At 44.7% G+C, this 18,631-nt stretch overlaps 1 protein-coding gene across 1 annotated transcript; it reads right to left on the bottom strand.

The window, feature by feature from the left end:
* Positions 1–600: 600 nt before the first annotated feature.
* LOC118223638 (glycogen phosphorylase, muscle form-like) lies at positions 601–16,398 on the bottom strand. The gene is made up of 20 exons (XM_035410427.1): positions 15,992–16,398; positions 10,585–10,686; positions 10,137–10,215; positions 9,757–9,860; positions 9,418–9,549; positions 8,895–9,006; positions 8,669–8,751; positions 8,094–8,237; positions 7,491–7,583; positions 6,862–7,008; positions 6,543–6,706; positions 6,273–6,387; positions 5,930–6,031; positions 5,251–5,398; positions 4,609–4,667; positions 4,128–4,269; positions 3,562–3,769; positions 3,120–3,254; positions 2,559–2,625; positions 601–2,434 (listed from the first exon to the last, which is right to left on the bottom strand). Exons 1-20 carry the CDS (start codon positions 16,232–16,234, stop codon positions 2,285–2,287), a joined length of 2,529 nt encoding a protein of 842 aa, XP_035266318.1. The 5' UTR covers positions 16,235–16,398; the 3' UTR covers positions 601–2,284.
* Between the last annotated feature and the right edge of the window lie 2,233 nt (positions 16,399–18,631).

The raw sequence follows: 18,631 nt of genomic DNA, 5'->3' as shown, positions 1-18,631 counted from the left end.
CAGAATTTTGGAAATGGGATGTTCGTTTCTCTAGCATGGGAGTCCAAATATAGACTTGCATTCGTTTCGACAAGTTCAGGAATTTTTTTTTTCGGTAGGTTCCTCTTCTGAATAATTGATGTGAAACTGAGAACTTCAGTTCCATCTTGTGGCTTTATTATGGAAGTGCAGTTTATCTTCCAATCTGCGTGACATTTAATCGAGCAATACATCGCCCCCTGTGTGGGGTATCATGGCTCCCAGAAGCCTCTTTCAACCATAAGTTGTTTTGCGGTTTTTGTCAAACCTTAGATTAATGGACTGAAATACGTTCTAAAAACAACCAAGTTTATACAGTAGGTCCTGTATGGGGATGCCACATCGCTAACACTTGCCAGAAGAAGCAGCAAGCCCCTATATACATGTACACATGAAGTAACATAGTTACCCTTTTCCATGAATGCCTAAAAAAACCTAAAGCTGTGTGCAGTGTTGCAGAATAGTTTACCCAATAACATACCATAATACTAGTTACCCTAAAATAAATAAATAATGATAAAACAGGGAGCATTCAAAATGACACCATGGAACAGATGCAGAAATAAGACAGAAGAAACACAGTTTTCTTGAGTGCGTCTTGTTTATTGGCTTCCGTTTACTGACATGGACATAAGACAATAGGGTTGGAGTGGGAGGTGAGAGTTCTTTCACTAGCTTTCCTTGCCTAGACGCAGGGACAATAATTTATCTCTAAAGCCTCTACCTCTAACGACGCAGGTCAAAAGCAGGTACGCGCATGTCATCCTCAACCTCCGCCGTGCCGAATCCTGAAGATTACATGCAGTTTTTACAGTCACAATGAGCCCGACAGCCTTCAGGACACAGCTGAATGATACTCTAGTAAAAAGTCATGCTTTTAGTGTAGTACAACAACTAACGGGAAATGGCAGCGTAAGGCATGCCATTTTCTCCGTTTGACTTGGGGGGGTGGGGGTGGGGGGGTGGGGGGGGGGTAAGAACAGCGGTGGAGATGGATACAAGCACACATGAACTCATGCGCTTTTACCGCACACACAGACACTGTTAAGGCAATTCCTGTCACTGGTGTTCAACGGTGTTCAGTGAAGTAGGTCAAGGTAGAATGGAAAAAGTACAGTACAGCCTGAGTCACGACACGAAGACAATCTAGATGAGGGACAATGGTCGTTTCCATGACTGAGGTCTTGACAGTATATTTGCTTGATTTCACACATAAGCTGGAGAGGAGGATTATAGCTCTTTGTCGAAAAGGTTTAAAGACCAAAACAATAATAATAATAATAATAATAATAATAAAGTGCAAGACATGACCTTTTTTTGACAGTGAACTGAGAAAGAAACAATTGTAAAAAGATTCCAAACACAAACATGACCTGGTTCTGTAATATTCAGAGAATGTGTCGACAGATTTGTCTCCTGCCTGCACCCAAAAATTTATGAACACTCAAACCTGACAGATCTACCGTAGTTTGTGGATGTGGACAGCGTGTTCAGTCAAAGCCAGACCTGCAGTGTCACTTCACAGCACAGATAAAATATGCGCATATCTCCTAAAATGTATCACACAACCATTTATCCTGTCCTTTTAAAGGGATGATAATAATAATAATAATAAGTTATTTGTATAGCGCCTTTGTCATACTCAAGGTCGCTTCACACAGCTTTCTGATTTGGAAGACATAATGTCAAACCGACAGCTTTCTGATCTGCAGGTATTAAGGGTGGCATGACAACTAAACTGACGGTAACAGGGCTGTTCTTCTCTGGCTGCATTGCGGCATCAGTAGCTGCCCAGCCAACACAAAATGTCCCCACAATGCAACTGGAATGTTTCGTCAGCGTTATAACATTGCCACAACACGGCAGCAACATTGTGAGGACGTTCTGTGTTAGCTGTGTGGTGCTTCTGACGAACGTACTGTAGGTATTGTTGGTCAAATAACAGTGAAACAACACAGATTCAATGCTGCACAACCGGATAGGCTTAATTGATATTGGCAGGACGTTCGTGATTGAATACTGGTAAATAGTTTGCCTGTGGGCATGACTGGAAATAGAGTAGCCATATCACTGAGGGTGTCAACCAGCAAGGAAGGGAACACATATCTTACTCAGGAGCTATGGAAAGACTATCACATTTGTCACAATCAAAATCTAAGGGAGAGTGGGAAAGAGAGAGAAGGACGCCCAGTTTTGAAAATCTGTGTTTTGCCTCTATGATTAATTTTCCCAAACGGCGCCTTGGAATTTGGGGGGGGGGGGTCATTTAACGGGGGTCATCTGGGGCAGCAATTTTAGCGAGACTGGGCTCCATCCCCCATATCTCCCGTGCGTACTGGGCAATGGTGCGGTCACTGGAGAATTTACCACTCCCGGCAATGTTATGGATCACCTTCTTGGTCCACGCCTTAGTGTTCTGTTGAGAGAGACAGAGATAGAATGAAGTTCACAGAAAGTATGTCTTGGAAGCAATACACTGAAAAGTGCAATACAGCCAATGCTTGACAGATGAGAAAAATACATCAGAAATGTATACTGACCTTATACAGAGCACTGACTTTGTCCTGACATTTGATGTAGTCTTCATAATCTGCAAACACCTTGAACCTGAACCAAAGGCAAACAGTCACAGTCAGATAATTAGATGAGACAATATGGAGCCAGACAAACTGAGGATCAGTCACTGTGTTTACGAATGTGTTTGTGTGTGTGTGTGTGTGTCTGTGCATGTGTATGTGTGTTTGTGTATGTGTGTGTGTGTTTGTGTGTGTGTGTGTGTGTGTGTGTGTTTGTGTATGTGTGTGTGTGTTTGTGTTTGTGTGTATGTGTTTGTCTGTGTGTGTGTTTACGTGTGTGTGTGTGTGTGTGTGTGTGTTTGTGTTTATGTATTTGTCTGCGTGTGTGTTTGTGTTTGTGTGTGTGTGTGTGTGTGTGTGTGTTTGTGTATATGTGTGTGTGTGTCTGTGCATGTGTGTGTGTGTTCGTGTGTATGTGTTTGTCTGTGTGTGTGTTTATGTGTGTGTGTGTGTGTGTGTCTGTGCATGTGTGTGTGTGTTTGTGTGTATGTGTTTGTCTGTGTGTGTGTTAGCGGATTCTTCTACCTGTCATGGTTCATCAGCATGTTGACAATGTCTTTGAAGAGGTCCGGTTGGTTGGGACTGTAGAACCCTCCTGAGATCTGGTCAATGGCCTGCTTCAGCTCAGGGATACGGTTGTAGTACTCACTGGCATCATATCTAAGACACCAGAGGAGTCATTTACAGTTAATTTACATTTCATTTTGTTTTCATAGCACATCTGCAACATCACCACCAGTAACAACAACTTTTGTTCCAACCAATTACCTTACTTCTAGTTTAGTCTTCCTGACTGCTGTATAAACTACACTGTTTGACTCCTGTACTTGAGCACAGTAAAATCTTTAGCATACACTTGCAGTCTGCAGCTGTAGCTGGTGGTTATTCAAATGTCAGGTCAAGATATGACTGAGAGTTGGCACAAAGTCCTGAAACGGATCGGCCCTCGTTGTGGAATCTCTCTTACCCCTTCTTGTCCATGGCCTCCACGTCTTCCACCCTCATGCCGAAGATGAAGAGGTTGTCCTCTCCGGCCTCCTCTGCCATCTCCACGTTGGCGCCGTCCATGGTGCCGATGGTGAGGGCGCCGTTCAGCATGAACTTCATGTTGCCGGTGCCGGAGGCCTCCGTGCCCGCCGTGGAGATCTGCTCCGAGAGGTCGGCCGCTGGGATCACTGTGCAGAGAGACAAGTCTCACAACGTCTCACTGACACTGCCACCTTCTCACTGACAGTCGCACATATACACACATACACAACCACGAAAACATACACAAATACACACACACACACACACACACTCACTCACACGCATCCGAACACACACACACAAACAGGTGCATGCACACACACACACACACACACACACACTCACTCACACGCATCCGAACACACACACACACACACAAACAGGTGCATGCACACACACACACACACACACACAAACACGTACACACACACATACACTCACGCATCCGAACACACACACACACACACACACACATACACACATGCACACAGGAAAGTCCACTACCTTTCTCAGCCAGGGTGACCCTGTAGTTTTCCAGGAAGATGACTTTGAGACGGTCGCCCACCACAGGGTCGTGGTTGACAATGTCTCCGATGGCAGTAATGAGCCTGATGATCATCTTGGCAGTGTGGTAACCAGGGGCAGCCTGGAAAACAGGTGGTTCAAAGGATCAGAACACACAAATGTTAACTGACAGTGGCAACTGACAAATCCACAGGTTGCCATACACGGTCTTTTTGTAGTCCAGCCCTGAACTCACATGAGAGCGAGAGCTTTTAAAGCGAGTTTTAAATTAAATTATACAATTAAAACATGTGCAAACATCATTCGTTATTCAACAATAAGGTTAAATTTGTGGAAGAGGGGAGAAGGCATTGTTGTGAAGGCATAGCATACAGGTATAAACATGTGGGCACTCATGGACTGCTGCAAATCGCAACCAGACTGTATGTGACGAGTGCTGTGACTGGTCATGGAAAATCACCTTTCCTCCAATCATAATGGTTCTGGGGGTCCAAGCCTTTTTGGGATCCTTCTTGATGCCTGAAATAGGAAGAGATGGCGTATTTCAGATAAGATGGGCATTAAGCCTGACAGGCAGACAATACCCAAACCAGCACTTTCAGACAGTCTAATTAACTCCCAGGCTGAACTGTCTCCTGCAACAGAAAGCACCGCAGTGCTTTTATTGTGAAGCACTTTGAGCTGCTTGTTTCATTGTATATACAAATATTATTACTACACATTAATTTGGCATTTGCCAGTGTATTAATGTACAATGTATTAATGAATTCACCAGAGTTAAGTGATCGACAGTGCCAGACCAGGACAATAACATTTCCAGTCTTTCAGTTTTAGCTGACTGGTAACGCATTCATCTTTGTGTGAATGAGAGACACAGGTCCAAATCTCACCTCGAGCAAGTGCTTCTAACACATTACACCATAACAATCCTGAAGAAATGACATTTTAAAAGAGCAGTAGCAGTGGGAATGAGATGGGCTTTCACTCTACATCAAAACATGGCCAGTGATTCTACTGTTCTCACCTCCATTGGAAAGTATTTTTTATTACTGCCTGTTATTAATTATTATTATTATTATTATTATTAAGGAGCAAAACTCACGGTTATAGAGGGTGATGATGTGGAGACAGTTCAGCAGTTGTCTCTTGTACTCGTGGATTCTCTTGACTTGCACATCAAACATGGACTCTGGGTTTATTTTCACCTTGTAGTGCTCCTCCAGGTGAGCTGCAAACTTCAGCTTGTTCTCCTTTAGGGGGAGGGAGCAGAGGAGGAGGGGAGGAGGTGGGAGAAAAGAAGGAGTTTGTGATAACAGTCACTCCTGACGCAGTGCAGGGTGTTGCGAAAGGTGTAGCCCCAGGGTAACTGTTTTTGGCCCATCAAGGCCTTGACTGCTCAGACTGGGTCCGTTTACACGCACACTAACATTATGATCTTACCCTTATTAAGGCAATATTCTGATTATTGAAATGGTCATGTAAACACCATTATCCGATTATGATATAAGATTTTTACAATAAAGATTTTCTTTTTTAAGGCATAAGATCTTCATGATTGGCTGCAGGGTAAAGAGGTGAGCCTGGTCCTGGAGCAGCACTTTGGGGCAAAGTCTCACTTTTAATTTGCAAACTAAACACAGTGTTGACCTGTCACTAAGCAGCATGTAAAAGTCTCTATTTTGTGCAGGGCGTTAAAATTAATGCAGTAAAAAAAAAAAAAAAGACCAGCAACATGGGATGCAGTAAATTTCCTTCATCTGAAACGTCATGTGACCCATTACCTGCTTGATTTTGGCAATGTCTCGGATTAAAGCGTCATCATCCTCAAACCTCAGGAGCTTCTTCAGCTGGTCCAAATCACGCATGTAGTCCTCTCCGATCCTCTGTCACACACGCACACAAACACATTCCCAATCCCAAACGTAAACACAAACACACACAAACAGAAAATGGCATCCAATCCTACAGCATACCAGCCGACCTTGAAGAAAAATGTTGCTAGGATACTTGTACTGTAACATCGCAACCTCTAAATACTATTCAAAAATGGATAGGTACTGCGTACTTATAGTTATTTTGGATTGCGACTGAAAGAGAAAAGGTGATGACCGTTCAAGCCCCCACCTCTGCGATGACCTCAGCCAGGCCAGGGTTGCACATGACCAGCCAGCGACGAGGGGTGATACCGTTGGTCTTGTTCTGGAACTTTTGGGGGTCGACATCGTAAAAGTCTTTGAACCTGCGAACGAAAACCACGGCAACGGCGGTCAGACCTCAACTGCCAGCACGCGCTTCCTCGGTCAGATCTATTGACCTTGGGCGCATACGCCGAAACACAAAAAAAAACATTAAAAAACAGAAAGGTGTGTGTAAGAGACTTGGACTGATGCGTACACGGTGTTTTTGATTATGTCGGAGTGAATGCGGGCCACTCCGTTCACGACATGGGAACCCACGATGCACAGGTGCGCCATGTTGATCTTCTTCTGCCCGCCTTCCTCGATCAGGGACATGCGCCGCAGGCGGTCCAAGTCGTCCGGGAACTTCGCCGCGATGCGCTGCGCGGAGAGACGGCGGGAACAATGAGCGAAGAAACGGAGAACCACGGTCACAATCGTCATCGTTATAATTACGAATTCATTTATTATGATTTAAAAATGACATCGGGGAGATTGCTGCATGTTTCTGGCCGGATTTTGAGAGTCCTCCGGACCTCTAGGTGGCGACGGTTGATTTCGAAGATGATCTCCAGGTGGCGGGGCAGCAGGTTCTGGAACAGGTCGAGGGGCCAGCGCTCCAGGGCTTCGGGGAGAACGGTGTGGTTGGTGTAGGCGCAAGTGCGCACGCAGATGTCCCAGGCCTGATAAAATCAGGGTCAAAGGTCAGGCTACATCACACAATCAGGAGAAGGCAACACTAAGCTCAGCCTGGGGGCCTTTGGTCACAAATTAAAAACTGAACAGTACACGCATGTTTTATTTGCATCTCTTTTCATCGTACACCACCCCACAAACAGCTCTGTTTCCAATATGCAATTGTGGGATGCTTAATTTCATCATCAGAACTGAATTGCCCACAGATCCTGTTGTGTAACAGTAAATTTAGCTAGAACAGTATGCAACCTGCACATGCAATTTCAAAGCCTGCAAACATCTGCGTGCACCAAATTGCTTCATGGTCCTCAACTGTCCAGTGAAGAGGATATCACGAGATGCCAAAAAAAATATATATAAAAAAACTACCTATGACAGGAAACCTCAAATGATCTGGCGAATGGACGAGGTCTCAAGAGGAAGTTTATCCCCCCCCCCCCCCAATCACCCCCCTCACCCCCCCCCCCACCTTTTCCCAGGTCAGCTTCTCCTCATCGATGAGTATCCTCAGAAGCTCAGGAATGGCCATGGCGGGGTGGGTGTCGTTCAGCTGTATCGCCACCTGCGCGCACCAGACAGCGGTACGTCACCACGGAGACCGCGCGACGGTGCAGACGCAAACAGAACCCCCCGGAGATCGAGGGAAAACATCCAACAACCTGCCAACACAGCTCACAGGGTTCAAGTGCAACTGCCATTTAATAATAAACAGCGGGTCGGGATTACCAAGCCTCAGACGTGGAAGCGTTTATCCAATAGAAGATGAATGCATTTGGGGAACTGGGCATTGGCCCAAGGCTCTATCCTTCAGGAATGCACTTTATTCCAGTGGCTTCAGGAGAATTATGTAGGCAGTGATATATTTGGGTAGTTTAAAATATGCGCAGTGTAAACCACAATTCCATTTGGCATTTAGCAGGCGGAGCTAACTAACATAAGTGCATGCAGAAAAAGTAACAGCCCCAATGGATAAGGGCTTCTAAGCAAACAAAGGATAAATAGGATCATCTTTAAAACACACAGAGTGTGTGATTTGAAACCTGAGACCTCAGGAGAACTCCTGAGGGCTCACCTTGTCAGGTAAGGAGGTGAAGTCAGTGCGCACGACTTCCGTGGAGCCGAACTTGGACGACTTAAAACGACGGATGATGTCCTGGAGAGTGGCGGCCACCACAAAGTACTCCTGCTTCAGACGAAGCTCCTTCCCTTCAAAGAACTGCAGCCGGACGGACAGACAGACAAACAGACACACAGACAGACGGTCGCACACAACACTCAGTATGCCTGACATCTTTATGTATTTTTGTTGGCTAAAATTTCAAGAGTGTCCTGTTCTATCTAATGTCCCGGCCGAAAGCAATTTCTTAAAATAATTTTTCATAAAAACTTAAGTAAATAATAATAAATAATGTTAAGGCATAGAAAAATGGGAGCACCTTTAAATTTAGTTTTGTATAATAAGCTCACATCCTGGAAAATGGCATTCAATTGGCTTTATTTTAGGAATGAGCAGCATTTAAAATGAGCAATGTTTTCAGATTTTTCTTTCAGCGTATGCTCTGCAGATTTGTGCAAAGGGAGGTGCAGGCTATAACTGTGCTTAATTGTGTGTGAGCAGCATTGAACCCAACGCAACGGGGCACTCACGTTGTCATTGGGGTACAGCACACGGGATATGTTCTCCGCCAGGTTCCTGTCTAGCACAGCCTGAATGTAGCCGCCGACGTTGACTGTTGAAAGAACAAAACGTTTTGTGAATGTATTTATCATTGTAATTTCAGCCCACAGGCCCACATATTTTCAATGTATGGCAGTATATCCCATTTCAATAAGAGGCTATAATGTGCTCTCATTATTAAATTTGGGGACTCACAGTCTTTCAGATTGAATTCACAGGGAGCCTTGGCAGACCACAGTCTCATGGTGTTTACAACGTTGTTCTTGTACCCTGGGACGGGCGTGTCGTATGGCAACGCCAAGACAACCTGTGAGGGCAAGACCTCGCTTAGCAGCAGCGGAGAGCACAGCGTAGGAAGTGTGATTCATCAGCTTGCTTTGCTTCTTCTTTCTTTATCACACAGCATACACACACACACACACACACACTTACAACACACACACAATCATACAATATACACACGCACACACACACATACACATACAATACATACACACACACACACACAGACAACACACACGCTCATACAATATACACACGCACACTCACATACACACATACAATACATACAACACACACACACACACAGTGAACCTAATACCCTCCATCAAATGTTTGCCCCATACAACACATCTCCTTTCTCCCACTCTTTCACCCTCCTACTCTCCACTGCTCCATCTCTCTACCTCTCCACCTCTCTCCACCCCTCCAATCGCACCTGAGTGTCCACCCACTTCACTCCGTCGGCATGGTGCTCCACTCGGCCGTAGAAGTGAACGGGGCGCATGTACTCAGGGCGGGCCTTCTCCCAGGGGTTTCCATAGCGCAGCCAATCATCCGCCTCCTCCACCTGCGGAAGAAATGTCAATCATCCCCCTTTTTCCCCCCCATTTGGTGTGGTGTACACAGAACACTAACTCCTAATCGGCCTCTACATTGAAACTAGAAAGTGCCCAACTTCAGGGCAGAGGATGTTGTTAGCAATGCTGCATCCTAGGAGTCATTTTTCTGGACGGACACACGGACATTCGCTGAGACCTCTGCCCGGTCTACTCACCTGCCAGCCATTGACGAGTCTCTGGTTGAAGATGCCGAACTCGTAGCGGATACCGTAGCCGTAGGCAGCCAATCCGAGGGTAGCCATGGAGTCCAGGAAGCACGCTGGAGAACGGACAGCAGGGGGAGACAAACTCACCATCACGCTACGCAAAAGAAATGAAATGAGTTTCATCTCATGCTTAATTCATTTTTCTTTTGTAAGAATTGTTAGGTCTGCTGACTAATTGTATTGTATGATTGTTTTTTTTTAAATTGAAAAGAGCATAGCTGGCAGCGAAAGCTTTCCTTGTGGATAGCATATCCAAAGAAAACAGCACCACGTCTTTTACACTGAAAGGGGGAGGGGCCATGTTAGGGGGCAGTAAGAGGGTCACTGACCGGCAAGACGTCCCAGACCGCCGTTCCCGAGGCCAGCATCTTCCTCCATGTCCTGCAGCTCCTCCATGTCCAACCCCAACTGCAGGAGACAAGAATGAGCTACTGTGTGACTGTCAGTGCCTTTGGAGTAACCGTATGTATGTGTCAGTGCCTTTAGGGAAATCTTATGTATCTGTCAGTGCCTTTGGGCTGAGTGTATGCCTGTCAGTGCCTTCTGGCTGACACGTCTCTGCCAGTATCTTAGGGCAGGCATTGTCTCTGTCAGTAACTTTGGGCAGACAATGTCTTTGTCAGTAACTTTGGGCAGACAGTCTCTCTGTCAGTAACTTTGGGCAGGCAGTGTCTTTGTGAGTAACTTTGGGCAGACAGTCTCTCTGTCAGTAACTTTGGGCAGGCAGTGTCTTTGTGAGTGTGCCCTTTTCACTTCCTCCACACATCGGTCTCTGACCTGATAGGTGGCTTCATCGCAGGCATTCTCCAAGCCCAGGTTCACCATGGTATTCTGCAGGGTGCGGCCCATGTAGAACTCCAGGGACAGATAGTACACACGCTGAAGCGAGGGAGGGGGGAAGAGAGAGAGAGAGGTCAAACATTAAAAAAGGAGCAGTGCTGTTGCTAGACGTTCATAGGAAAGGACTTCTCCAGCATATTTTTGAATCCAGCTCCACAGTTTGGAACGACAGCACCCCCTGTTGGTTGGTCAAACAAGTTCGCGAGGAAAAGGTGTACGGAGTGAAAACAATTGACTTGAATGAGACCCCAGAGTACGGCGCTCCCTAGCCTCCTTCAGAAACCATCTTCTAGTCCCACCTGAAATCCAACCACTTCACTCTGGCCTACAAGTCCATTAACCACCCATTAATGTCCATTAACACACGCACACGCAGACGTACACACACGAACATAAATATTTCTCTGTTCACCACAAGCCCCGCTCCATCCCCCAGCTCCTCCCCATTCTGCCCCGTGAGCATCTACCCGTCTCTGCCCAGGTTCTTATAGCGTAATAATGTAGTAATACAAAGTGTGTTTGCATCACTGAAAAGCTGCAACATATAAACTGCAGTGTGCTTAACTGCAACACCTATCCGAATCTGTGGAATAAAAGATTAGTTGTTCCAGTTAGGATGCAGTTCTGTGGTCTAGAGGTTTAAACCAGAGGTTTAAACTCCAGCTAAGCACACCATAATTGGCCCAATGTATTATTATTATTACTATTATTATTATTATTATTATTATTATTATTGATAAAAATACGAGGGGTGGAGGGAGTGTCTACCCTTCTCCTGGAAACCCCTGGAGACCAAAGGGGACCTCAGCCAGGGGGGCAGAGAGTTTGGATGGCACAGCCTCACTGAAAGACGAGCCCGGGCTGTAACAGGACCCGGCAGGAGCGGGGCAGTCTCTCTCTTCACATCAGCACTCACTCACTCACTCACACACACACACTCGCTCCCTCCCTCAGAGGCAGCTGCCAGTGTTTGTGTAGGAAGCGGAGGATTCCTCCCCGCTCTGCTATGCACTGAGTAAATACGGAGTAAATTTTGGCCCCCCGGCACTGTCAAGACACTCGAGCCGTCGCCGTGGGCTGGGATTCTCATTTCACTTCCAGAAGGTCAGATCGATTGCCCGGCTGCACTAAGTGGTAATAGCAGGTTTTACTGGCCTGTTTTTATTAAGCATTAACACAAGGTGAAAATGATCTCGCGCCCTGCAAGGTAGGCCATGCCACAGGTTCAGGAAGACGATGCGTACATCTTAAATGTAAAAAGGCCCCATTTATTCATCCGCAATTAATGAACAGTGAGACTAATAAGGAATGTGAACATAAGGTTTGTTTGACACCTTCATGGGAGCACATTTGCACTTTCTGTAAGCAACTTTTTATTGCTGCTGTTTTCATTATATCTCCAAATTTGGAAGCTTCAGTGGTATGTTGGCCCATATAGAGTGTTCCCACAGGGGAGTGTGGAATAGAAAGCTGGTTCTCTGAAACGTGTGTCAGTCTATCACACTGACCTTCATTCCTGGTCCTTGTGGGGCACAGGGTCTGCTGGTTTTTGTTCTCGCCTTAATATCAGCAACCAATTCAGACCCAAGAAGCCAGGTGAGGTGAGTTAACTGTGTAATGAACTGCTTTAATTGATCGATTAAGTGCCAAGTAACAACAAAAACCAGCAGAGCCTGTGGACCGCCAGGTCCAGCAATGAATATCAGCACTGGTCGGCCAGTTCAGCTCCTCAGCCACACTGCGCTGGAGCATTGATACTCAAATCAGGACCTTGTGTCCAAATCCAGTCCTGGTTCTCTTTTCCCCCAGGTAATTAACTGAACAACTAGTGCTACTGTGATTGGCGAGACTGCATTCACACCTGACTCCCAGGTAAAGGGAATGTGTAAAGCCAGCAGTTCTTGGACTTTGATGCCCATAATTTGACTAACAGTGCACTAGCAAGCCAGTGCTAGCAGGTTCCTGATTAGTCTCAACTTCAGATGTGCTACTGCTAGTCTGGAGAGTCATATAATCTATGAGATTACTTTCTGCAAAACTTCCTGTCATTAAGCTCCAGCAAGTAGCCAGTGTTGAGTTATTTAATGGTGCAGCACAAGATTATTTTTCAGGTTCAATTTTCTCCTCGAGCTGGAGCCCCACCTGCACAACATCACGATTCGCCAGATGCAACTGACATTAAATCTGTTTATTCTCAAAGCACATCCACTGAAATTGGGAGGACTTTTCTCCCATCAGAGTCAGCTCAATCAGGAACACTGCACTATAAAGGTACGTGCCTGAACCAAATGCTCCATGGACTACGCCCTATTGAGTTGCTAATGCTTAATGAGGCAGGACTGGCATATTCAGGGTTCAATTCTGCACCATCACTGCAACATGGACTACAGCTTTAACTGGAGCCACCGCCCAGTAGGCTGAGTTCTGTCTCCAACATGCGCAGCAGTTTCGATAAAAACGAAAGTGACAGGAAATTTCTTACGTAAAATCACGATGTAGCAAACCCTCCACACAAGCGTCCATTTGGTTTTTTTGTCCATTTGAATTGTCGGCGAGTTCACAAAACTGTAGCAAGTATCCGACAGACCCCGAAGCTCTTCACCGAGGAAGTCTACATGTGGCATGTGTACGTTAGCAAACATTTTCTCTCCACAATGCCGTCTGAGAACAACCCGTCTACAGAGACGGCTGTGCAAATAGACCTGAGCTCGATTTGAATGTGTTTATATAAGGCCACTCAGCAGGTTCTTACGGCAAGCTCCATTTCATAGTGACCAGTGAGCTTATAAGCTACCCAGGAAAATTCCTGTTTCTTTAGGGGCCTTTGAATGACCTGTAGAGAACACACCTGAGGCATGGTCTTGACCCCCCTAACCCGCCTGGTGTTGTTTTTGGTCAACGACACTGGGTCTGACTGAACTCGGGTTCAGGGGGGAGAAAAAGGAACGGTGCCGGGGTGTGAGAATCTGGCACGAGGGTTCATAAGATTGCGTAACACCGACATTTCTGTCCGGGTAAGAATAGCAGCACCCAGAGACCGCCGGAAAGGCCAAGGCTTGCGTTACAGAAACACAACGCGAGACAGATTTATCTGCGCGCACGTATGGGCGAACGTGTACACGAACTTCGACTTCCTTTAGAGAGACTCTCTGAGGTAGCGAGGCCATGTAGGCCAAAGGCAAAATGAGTGGATGCACTTGCCCACGGCCCTCAGACGAGCGGTTCCCAACCCCGGTCCTGGAGATCTACTGTCCTTTCTGTTTTCACTGCAACCCTATCGTAGCACCACCTCTAACAACAGCTAGAGATCTCGGTGAGCTGCTCATTAGTAGAATCAGGTTTGAAATGGAAACCTACAGGACGGCAGATCTCCAGGAACGGGGTCGAGAACCACTGCCTCAGACCCTGGCATAGACAAATGGCTGGAAAATATAGTTTTACTGTTCTTACCACTAGAGGGCAGTGGGCACGGTGCAAGGTATCATTTCACTGACTGTCAGAAAACACCAAATACCACAGAGAAACACAAGAAATCCCACTCATGATTTATTGGTATGTGCTAAAAACTTCCCAGAAGATCTGCATTTTATATGCTATAGTTATATATTCTGCGCCCTAAAGCAAAGGAACAAATCCTGGTAACAGAATCCAGTAATGTGAATTAAGGGTACAGCCTCAAATTATCCACAGGGGTCGTCTTTGTGTTTTTTTTCTGTTGCTATGCGAAACTCTAAACTCTCCAGAGCGAACACGTCCAGCGGCGTCTGAACTGCAAAGCTGAAGGTCATTGTCGACAGCCAGACTTCCCAATAAGGCATCGGCGAATCGCAGCAAGGCAGCAACGGCTCAAGGAGCAGGCTTCAAGGCCTCTTGCGTTCTTCAAAGCACACACAGGGCACAGCGCCACCTCCCTGCTGTATGTATGACACATGACGGTTTAAAAACTTTGTGAGTTCACAGGAAGAACTGGAATCTCACATCTGCCTGGGTTTCTATTTGCCCATAAAATTCTGAAGGTTTCAGCAAAGAATGGGAACTTCAAGAGTTTCCTTCCATTTATTATATATATATATATATATATATATATGTATATACACACACACATACATACACACATACATACACATATATATAAACATTAAAAAGGACAGCTCTACTGTATTAACTACACCGTTTAGCACTAACAAAGGACTGGTCCTGTAACTTATATTAACACTGAAAAGAAGCTTACTAGTAAAAAGCTGAGTATGAAATCAAAATGAAGATTATGAAACAGCATTTCAGTGTCCTTTCACTTTTTAACACCTGTATTGAAACAAGCAACCCGTCCATTTCAAAAGGAGATCATTTTGTTATTGTTCAGGGACGGGTGGGTGCTGAATCTAGTCTGTCACCATCAATAAAACTGCTTTTAGCCGTTGCAGGTGCATTCTCAAGGAAGCGACTCCCATACGAGTGAGTTATGGGAGGGGCTGGTTGTTATGGCAGGAATATGGTTTCAATAATTCAGATTGTCTATGTTTCCATATTACCCAGCCCATCAGATTGTATATTTAAGGACCTATTGAGTGGAATGCGACTATGGCACATCCGGGTCTGGATTCTGAGGCGTCAAAGAGAGCAAAGGGCACCATTGTGAAAATTTTTAGAGGCTTTCTTAATATCGCGAGTAGAATTTCATGTTTCCTTCCCATTCAACGTTTTTGCAACACGAGACTCGTGTGCAACTATTAACATTTGCAGACGAGGTAATGTCTGAATATATATATAATATTTTCGCATTTATTTTAAATGTAATGCTATTTAAGGGAAAGCTGGCAACTCACGCATTTCATTGAGGGAAAAACAATGATCCGTATGTGCACGGGATCTCTCATTTTGGGGGAATGGTTGAAATAAATTGAAATAAAATATTACTTTTACTACCTTCTCTGTAATTCATATGTTTTTATTATTTTATTGTCTACCAAATAAGAAACGCAGAAACGCACATGCATACATACAATAAACATGAAAGCACACACTGGTTACGTAATATCTGCGGGCACAGAGTGTGCCCGTGAACTTAACACTAGCCATCTCCCGAATGAATGACCAAGCATCGATCAAGCAAACACATTTGTAGCCTACATATTAATTTTGGATTTGCCGCGAACGCACATATGCATGCATTAAAGGGTAAATTCCTTCAGCATTCTTCAAAGTGCCGTTTCCGCACTATAAGCATCGCTACTGCGCCACCGTTTGTACTGTGACAGCCACCCCTCCCCTACGCCTGAAATCCATCAAGGATGAGCGTACGTGCAGGGAGAGTGTGGGGAGACTGCGGCAAGCGGCTGCTTACTTTGGGATCTTTCTCGTAGTAATGCTGCTGCGTTCTGATCCAGCGGCCCACGAGATGATCGCGCACGGTGTTGGCCAGGGCGAAATAGTAATCCCGTTTGGTCGCCACATTTCGATCCTTGACCAGCGTGAAGTGGAGGTGGCGATTGAAATTGGTTTTGAGATCCGCCACATTTTCCACCCCGGCCAGCCCTCGCACGGAAATCTGCTTCCTCTTTTCCTGGTCTGTCAGTGGTTTTGACATCTCCGTTTGTGGGTATTTTATTTCAGTCTACGTGAGAAACGGGTCGGTTGATTTTTAAAAAGGATGTCAAAAAACCGTAAACGAAGTGGCAGGGCCGCGTCACAGTACCTAGTCAAGGAGACTGCAACCGAAGCACCGACACCGTCTTCCTGTCCCCACGGCTTTATACGATTCCATAATTTATTTTGAAAATGGGCGGGTCTTACTCACATATAGGTCCAATTGATCTGCTCTGTTACAACCCGCGCTCACTATTAATGATCAAACGTATTACGCGCCTAAATAAACGATTTTTAACGTTGCCGTTAAAGATGGGAAATTAATGTTTACATTTCATTAATACCTAGCGTTTAATGCCTCCATATTCAATCGTTCATGCTTGACCACCACATCCATGCTTTGACATGCCAGAAATGGCAGGACCACGGATGCGTTTATTCCTTAATTAAGGGCTTGATTAATTGTATCAGGTGTGCTTCAGGTGGAACACATCAAATACCTGGATCCGACTGGGGGTACCAGAGGAGAGCTTTGGGAACCAGTGACCTTGCTCATTCTTGCGTAAATCAGGTAGTCTTAATTGGTCCAACTAGTTTATTAGATATGCAAACCTTAAACTGTAAGTCCTCCCACTGCACAAAAATGGGGCTCGGGTCACGTGTAGCAGTCTGAAACTGTAATGCGTAATTTACATCAGAAAAAGTATTACATTATTTACATTGCATTTATTTGGCATTCATTTGGCATTAAAAAAAAAAACATTTGGAATTAAATGCACAGGTGGACACAGAGAACTTTTACAGCAGCGTTCCCATTTTTTCTTGGTAATAGAGAATACAGTACCTTCTAAAAGCAGATAAACTCTTGGGGTAGAAATAAAATGGTTTCTTAAAAAAAAAGAAGCAATGCTGAGGTATCAAAGGGCACCAGGATGTTTCCTGGAGATGTTTGACAATTGTTCTCATTCGCAGTCACAATGGAAAAGGCTAAAACGTTTAGCAGACAATTTGAGTTGAACAGTTCTTCGCTTTTACTTTATAAGGACAGACCAGAGCATCATTTATTTTAATGTGTCAGCAGTATTATAAACAGTTTTAAAAGTCACACGTTATGACAAAAATATATTTATTGGGAGTGAGAAAAGTGACAAAAATCTTAAAGGCTAGCCCCACTAATTTACTTCAAAAGCTTCAACACAAAAATATTTTTGTGTTGAACTTTGTTTTATTTAGTGAGCTCAATTTTAATTGAAAAGCTTTCATTGTAAAAAGTGTCTTTTTGTTTTGTTCTAACGCTCTCTTAGGGAAAAAAGAGGTCCCTTCCTCACGGAACAGTGGAAGCACGGCTCCCGACACGTCCGACGGCGCAGTCATGGAATCCTATCACACAATCTATTTTCAGCAACTCCCCTTCCCAAAGGCCATGCAATTGTAAAAAGGGTCGTCTCTGTGAATGGCAGGAACAGGCTGACTGCAGGGCGGGGGTCTTAATAACGCGCTGTGAACGCTGGCTGTTCGCAGAAAGTCACACAAGGTTAGCCGAGTGTAAAATTATATCTCCGCCACCCTTTAAATGCGCATGCAAGGGAGATGCACTCAAGAATTCCTCGAGAGCTTATTCAGAATGTTTTTTTAGGGGTGGAAGTTACGTAACTGATATCAGTCACAAACGTTTTGACTGCTCATACTTTCTGACCATGACATTTAATTTACTAGCAGCAGTGTATTAAATGTGTTTCCTCTCTGCAGCAGGTGTGTTGTGTCATCATATCGGCCTAACATAAGAGCCATAATCTTAGTTTATCGGCCAAAATCAAATACCGGATTATTGTATTCATGCAGGTAAAGTCATACTTCCGATTTACTGTTGCTGAGAAAAACTGCAGTACTTAAGAGAACCAATGTACGCATGCGTGTATTTGTCCGTGCATGTGTATTCCATGCATTGATATAATTATTCAACACAGCACGGCATAATTAGCAGGATTTCTGGTGTCTAAAACTGTAAAAATCAATGTTACTGGTGGCAACAGAAACCATATAGAGAAATGACCAGGTGGCCACATGCATCAAACACCTTCAGGACTTTACACTGGACAGAAACTGCATCTCTGCATCAATATAAAAAACTAAACTTCACATATTTGGTCAAAAACAGCATTTAAAAATAAAAAAGGATCATTTTTAAGCTACTGGTAAACAGACATAAGCACCTGGTGGGGGATATCACAGTTCATAAATTTTAAAAAGAAAACCAAAACAACTTGTAACAGCTTGTAGAAAGCATTTAATTACAACCAAGAAAGATTGAGTTACTATTCACTTTCACTGCAGTCAAACAGAATGCAGACCAATGAAATATGAAAAATATCTAAAATATGAATGCTACAAATTATTG

Source organism: Anguilla anguilla, chromosome 3 (genome assembly GCF_013347855.1).
Source record: "Anguilla anguilla isolate fAngAng1 chromosome 3, fAngAng1.pri, whole genome shotgun sequence".
NCBI classification, from domain to species: Eukaryota; Metazoa; Chordata; class Actinopteri; order Anguilliformes; family Anguillidae; genus Anguilla; species Anguilla anguilla.
This window is presented reverse-complemented; position numbering and strand designations above follow the sequence as displayed.

Bases quoted from the DNA above. Each gene is read 5' to 3' on its own strand.
- LOC118223638 (XM_035410427.1), bottom strand. From the start codon at position 16,234: ATGTCAAAACCACTGACAGACCAGGAAAAGAGGAAGCAGATTTCCGTG. The intron at 8,752-8,894 runs GTGAGTCCCCAA...TTCTTTCAACAG, and splicing joins TGAATTCAATCTGAAAGACT to TCAACGTCGGCGGCTACATT. The intron at 4,668-5,250 runs GTGAGTTTTGCT...TTCCTATTTCAG, and splicing joins CATCATCACCCTCTATAACC to GCATCAAGAAGGATCCCAAA.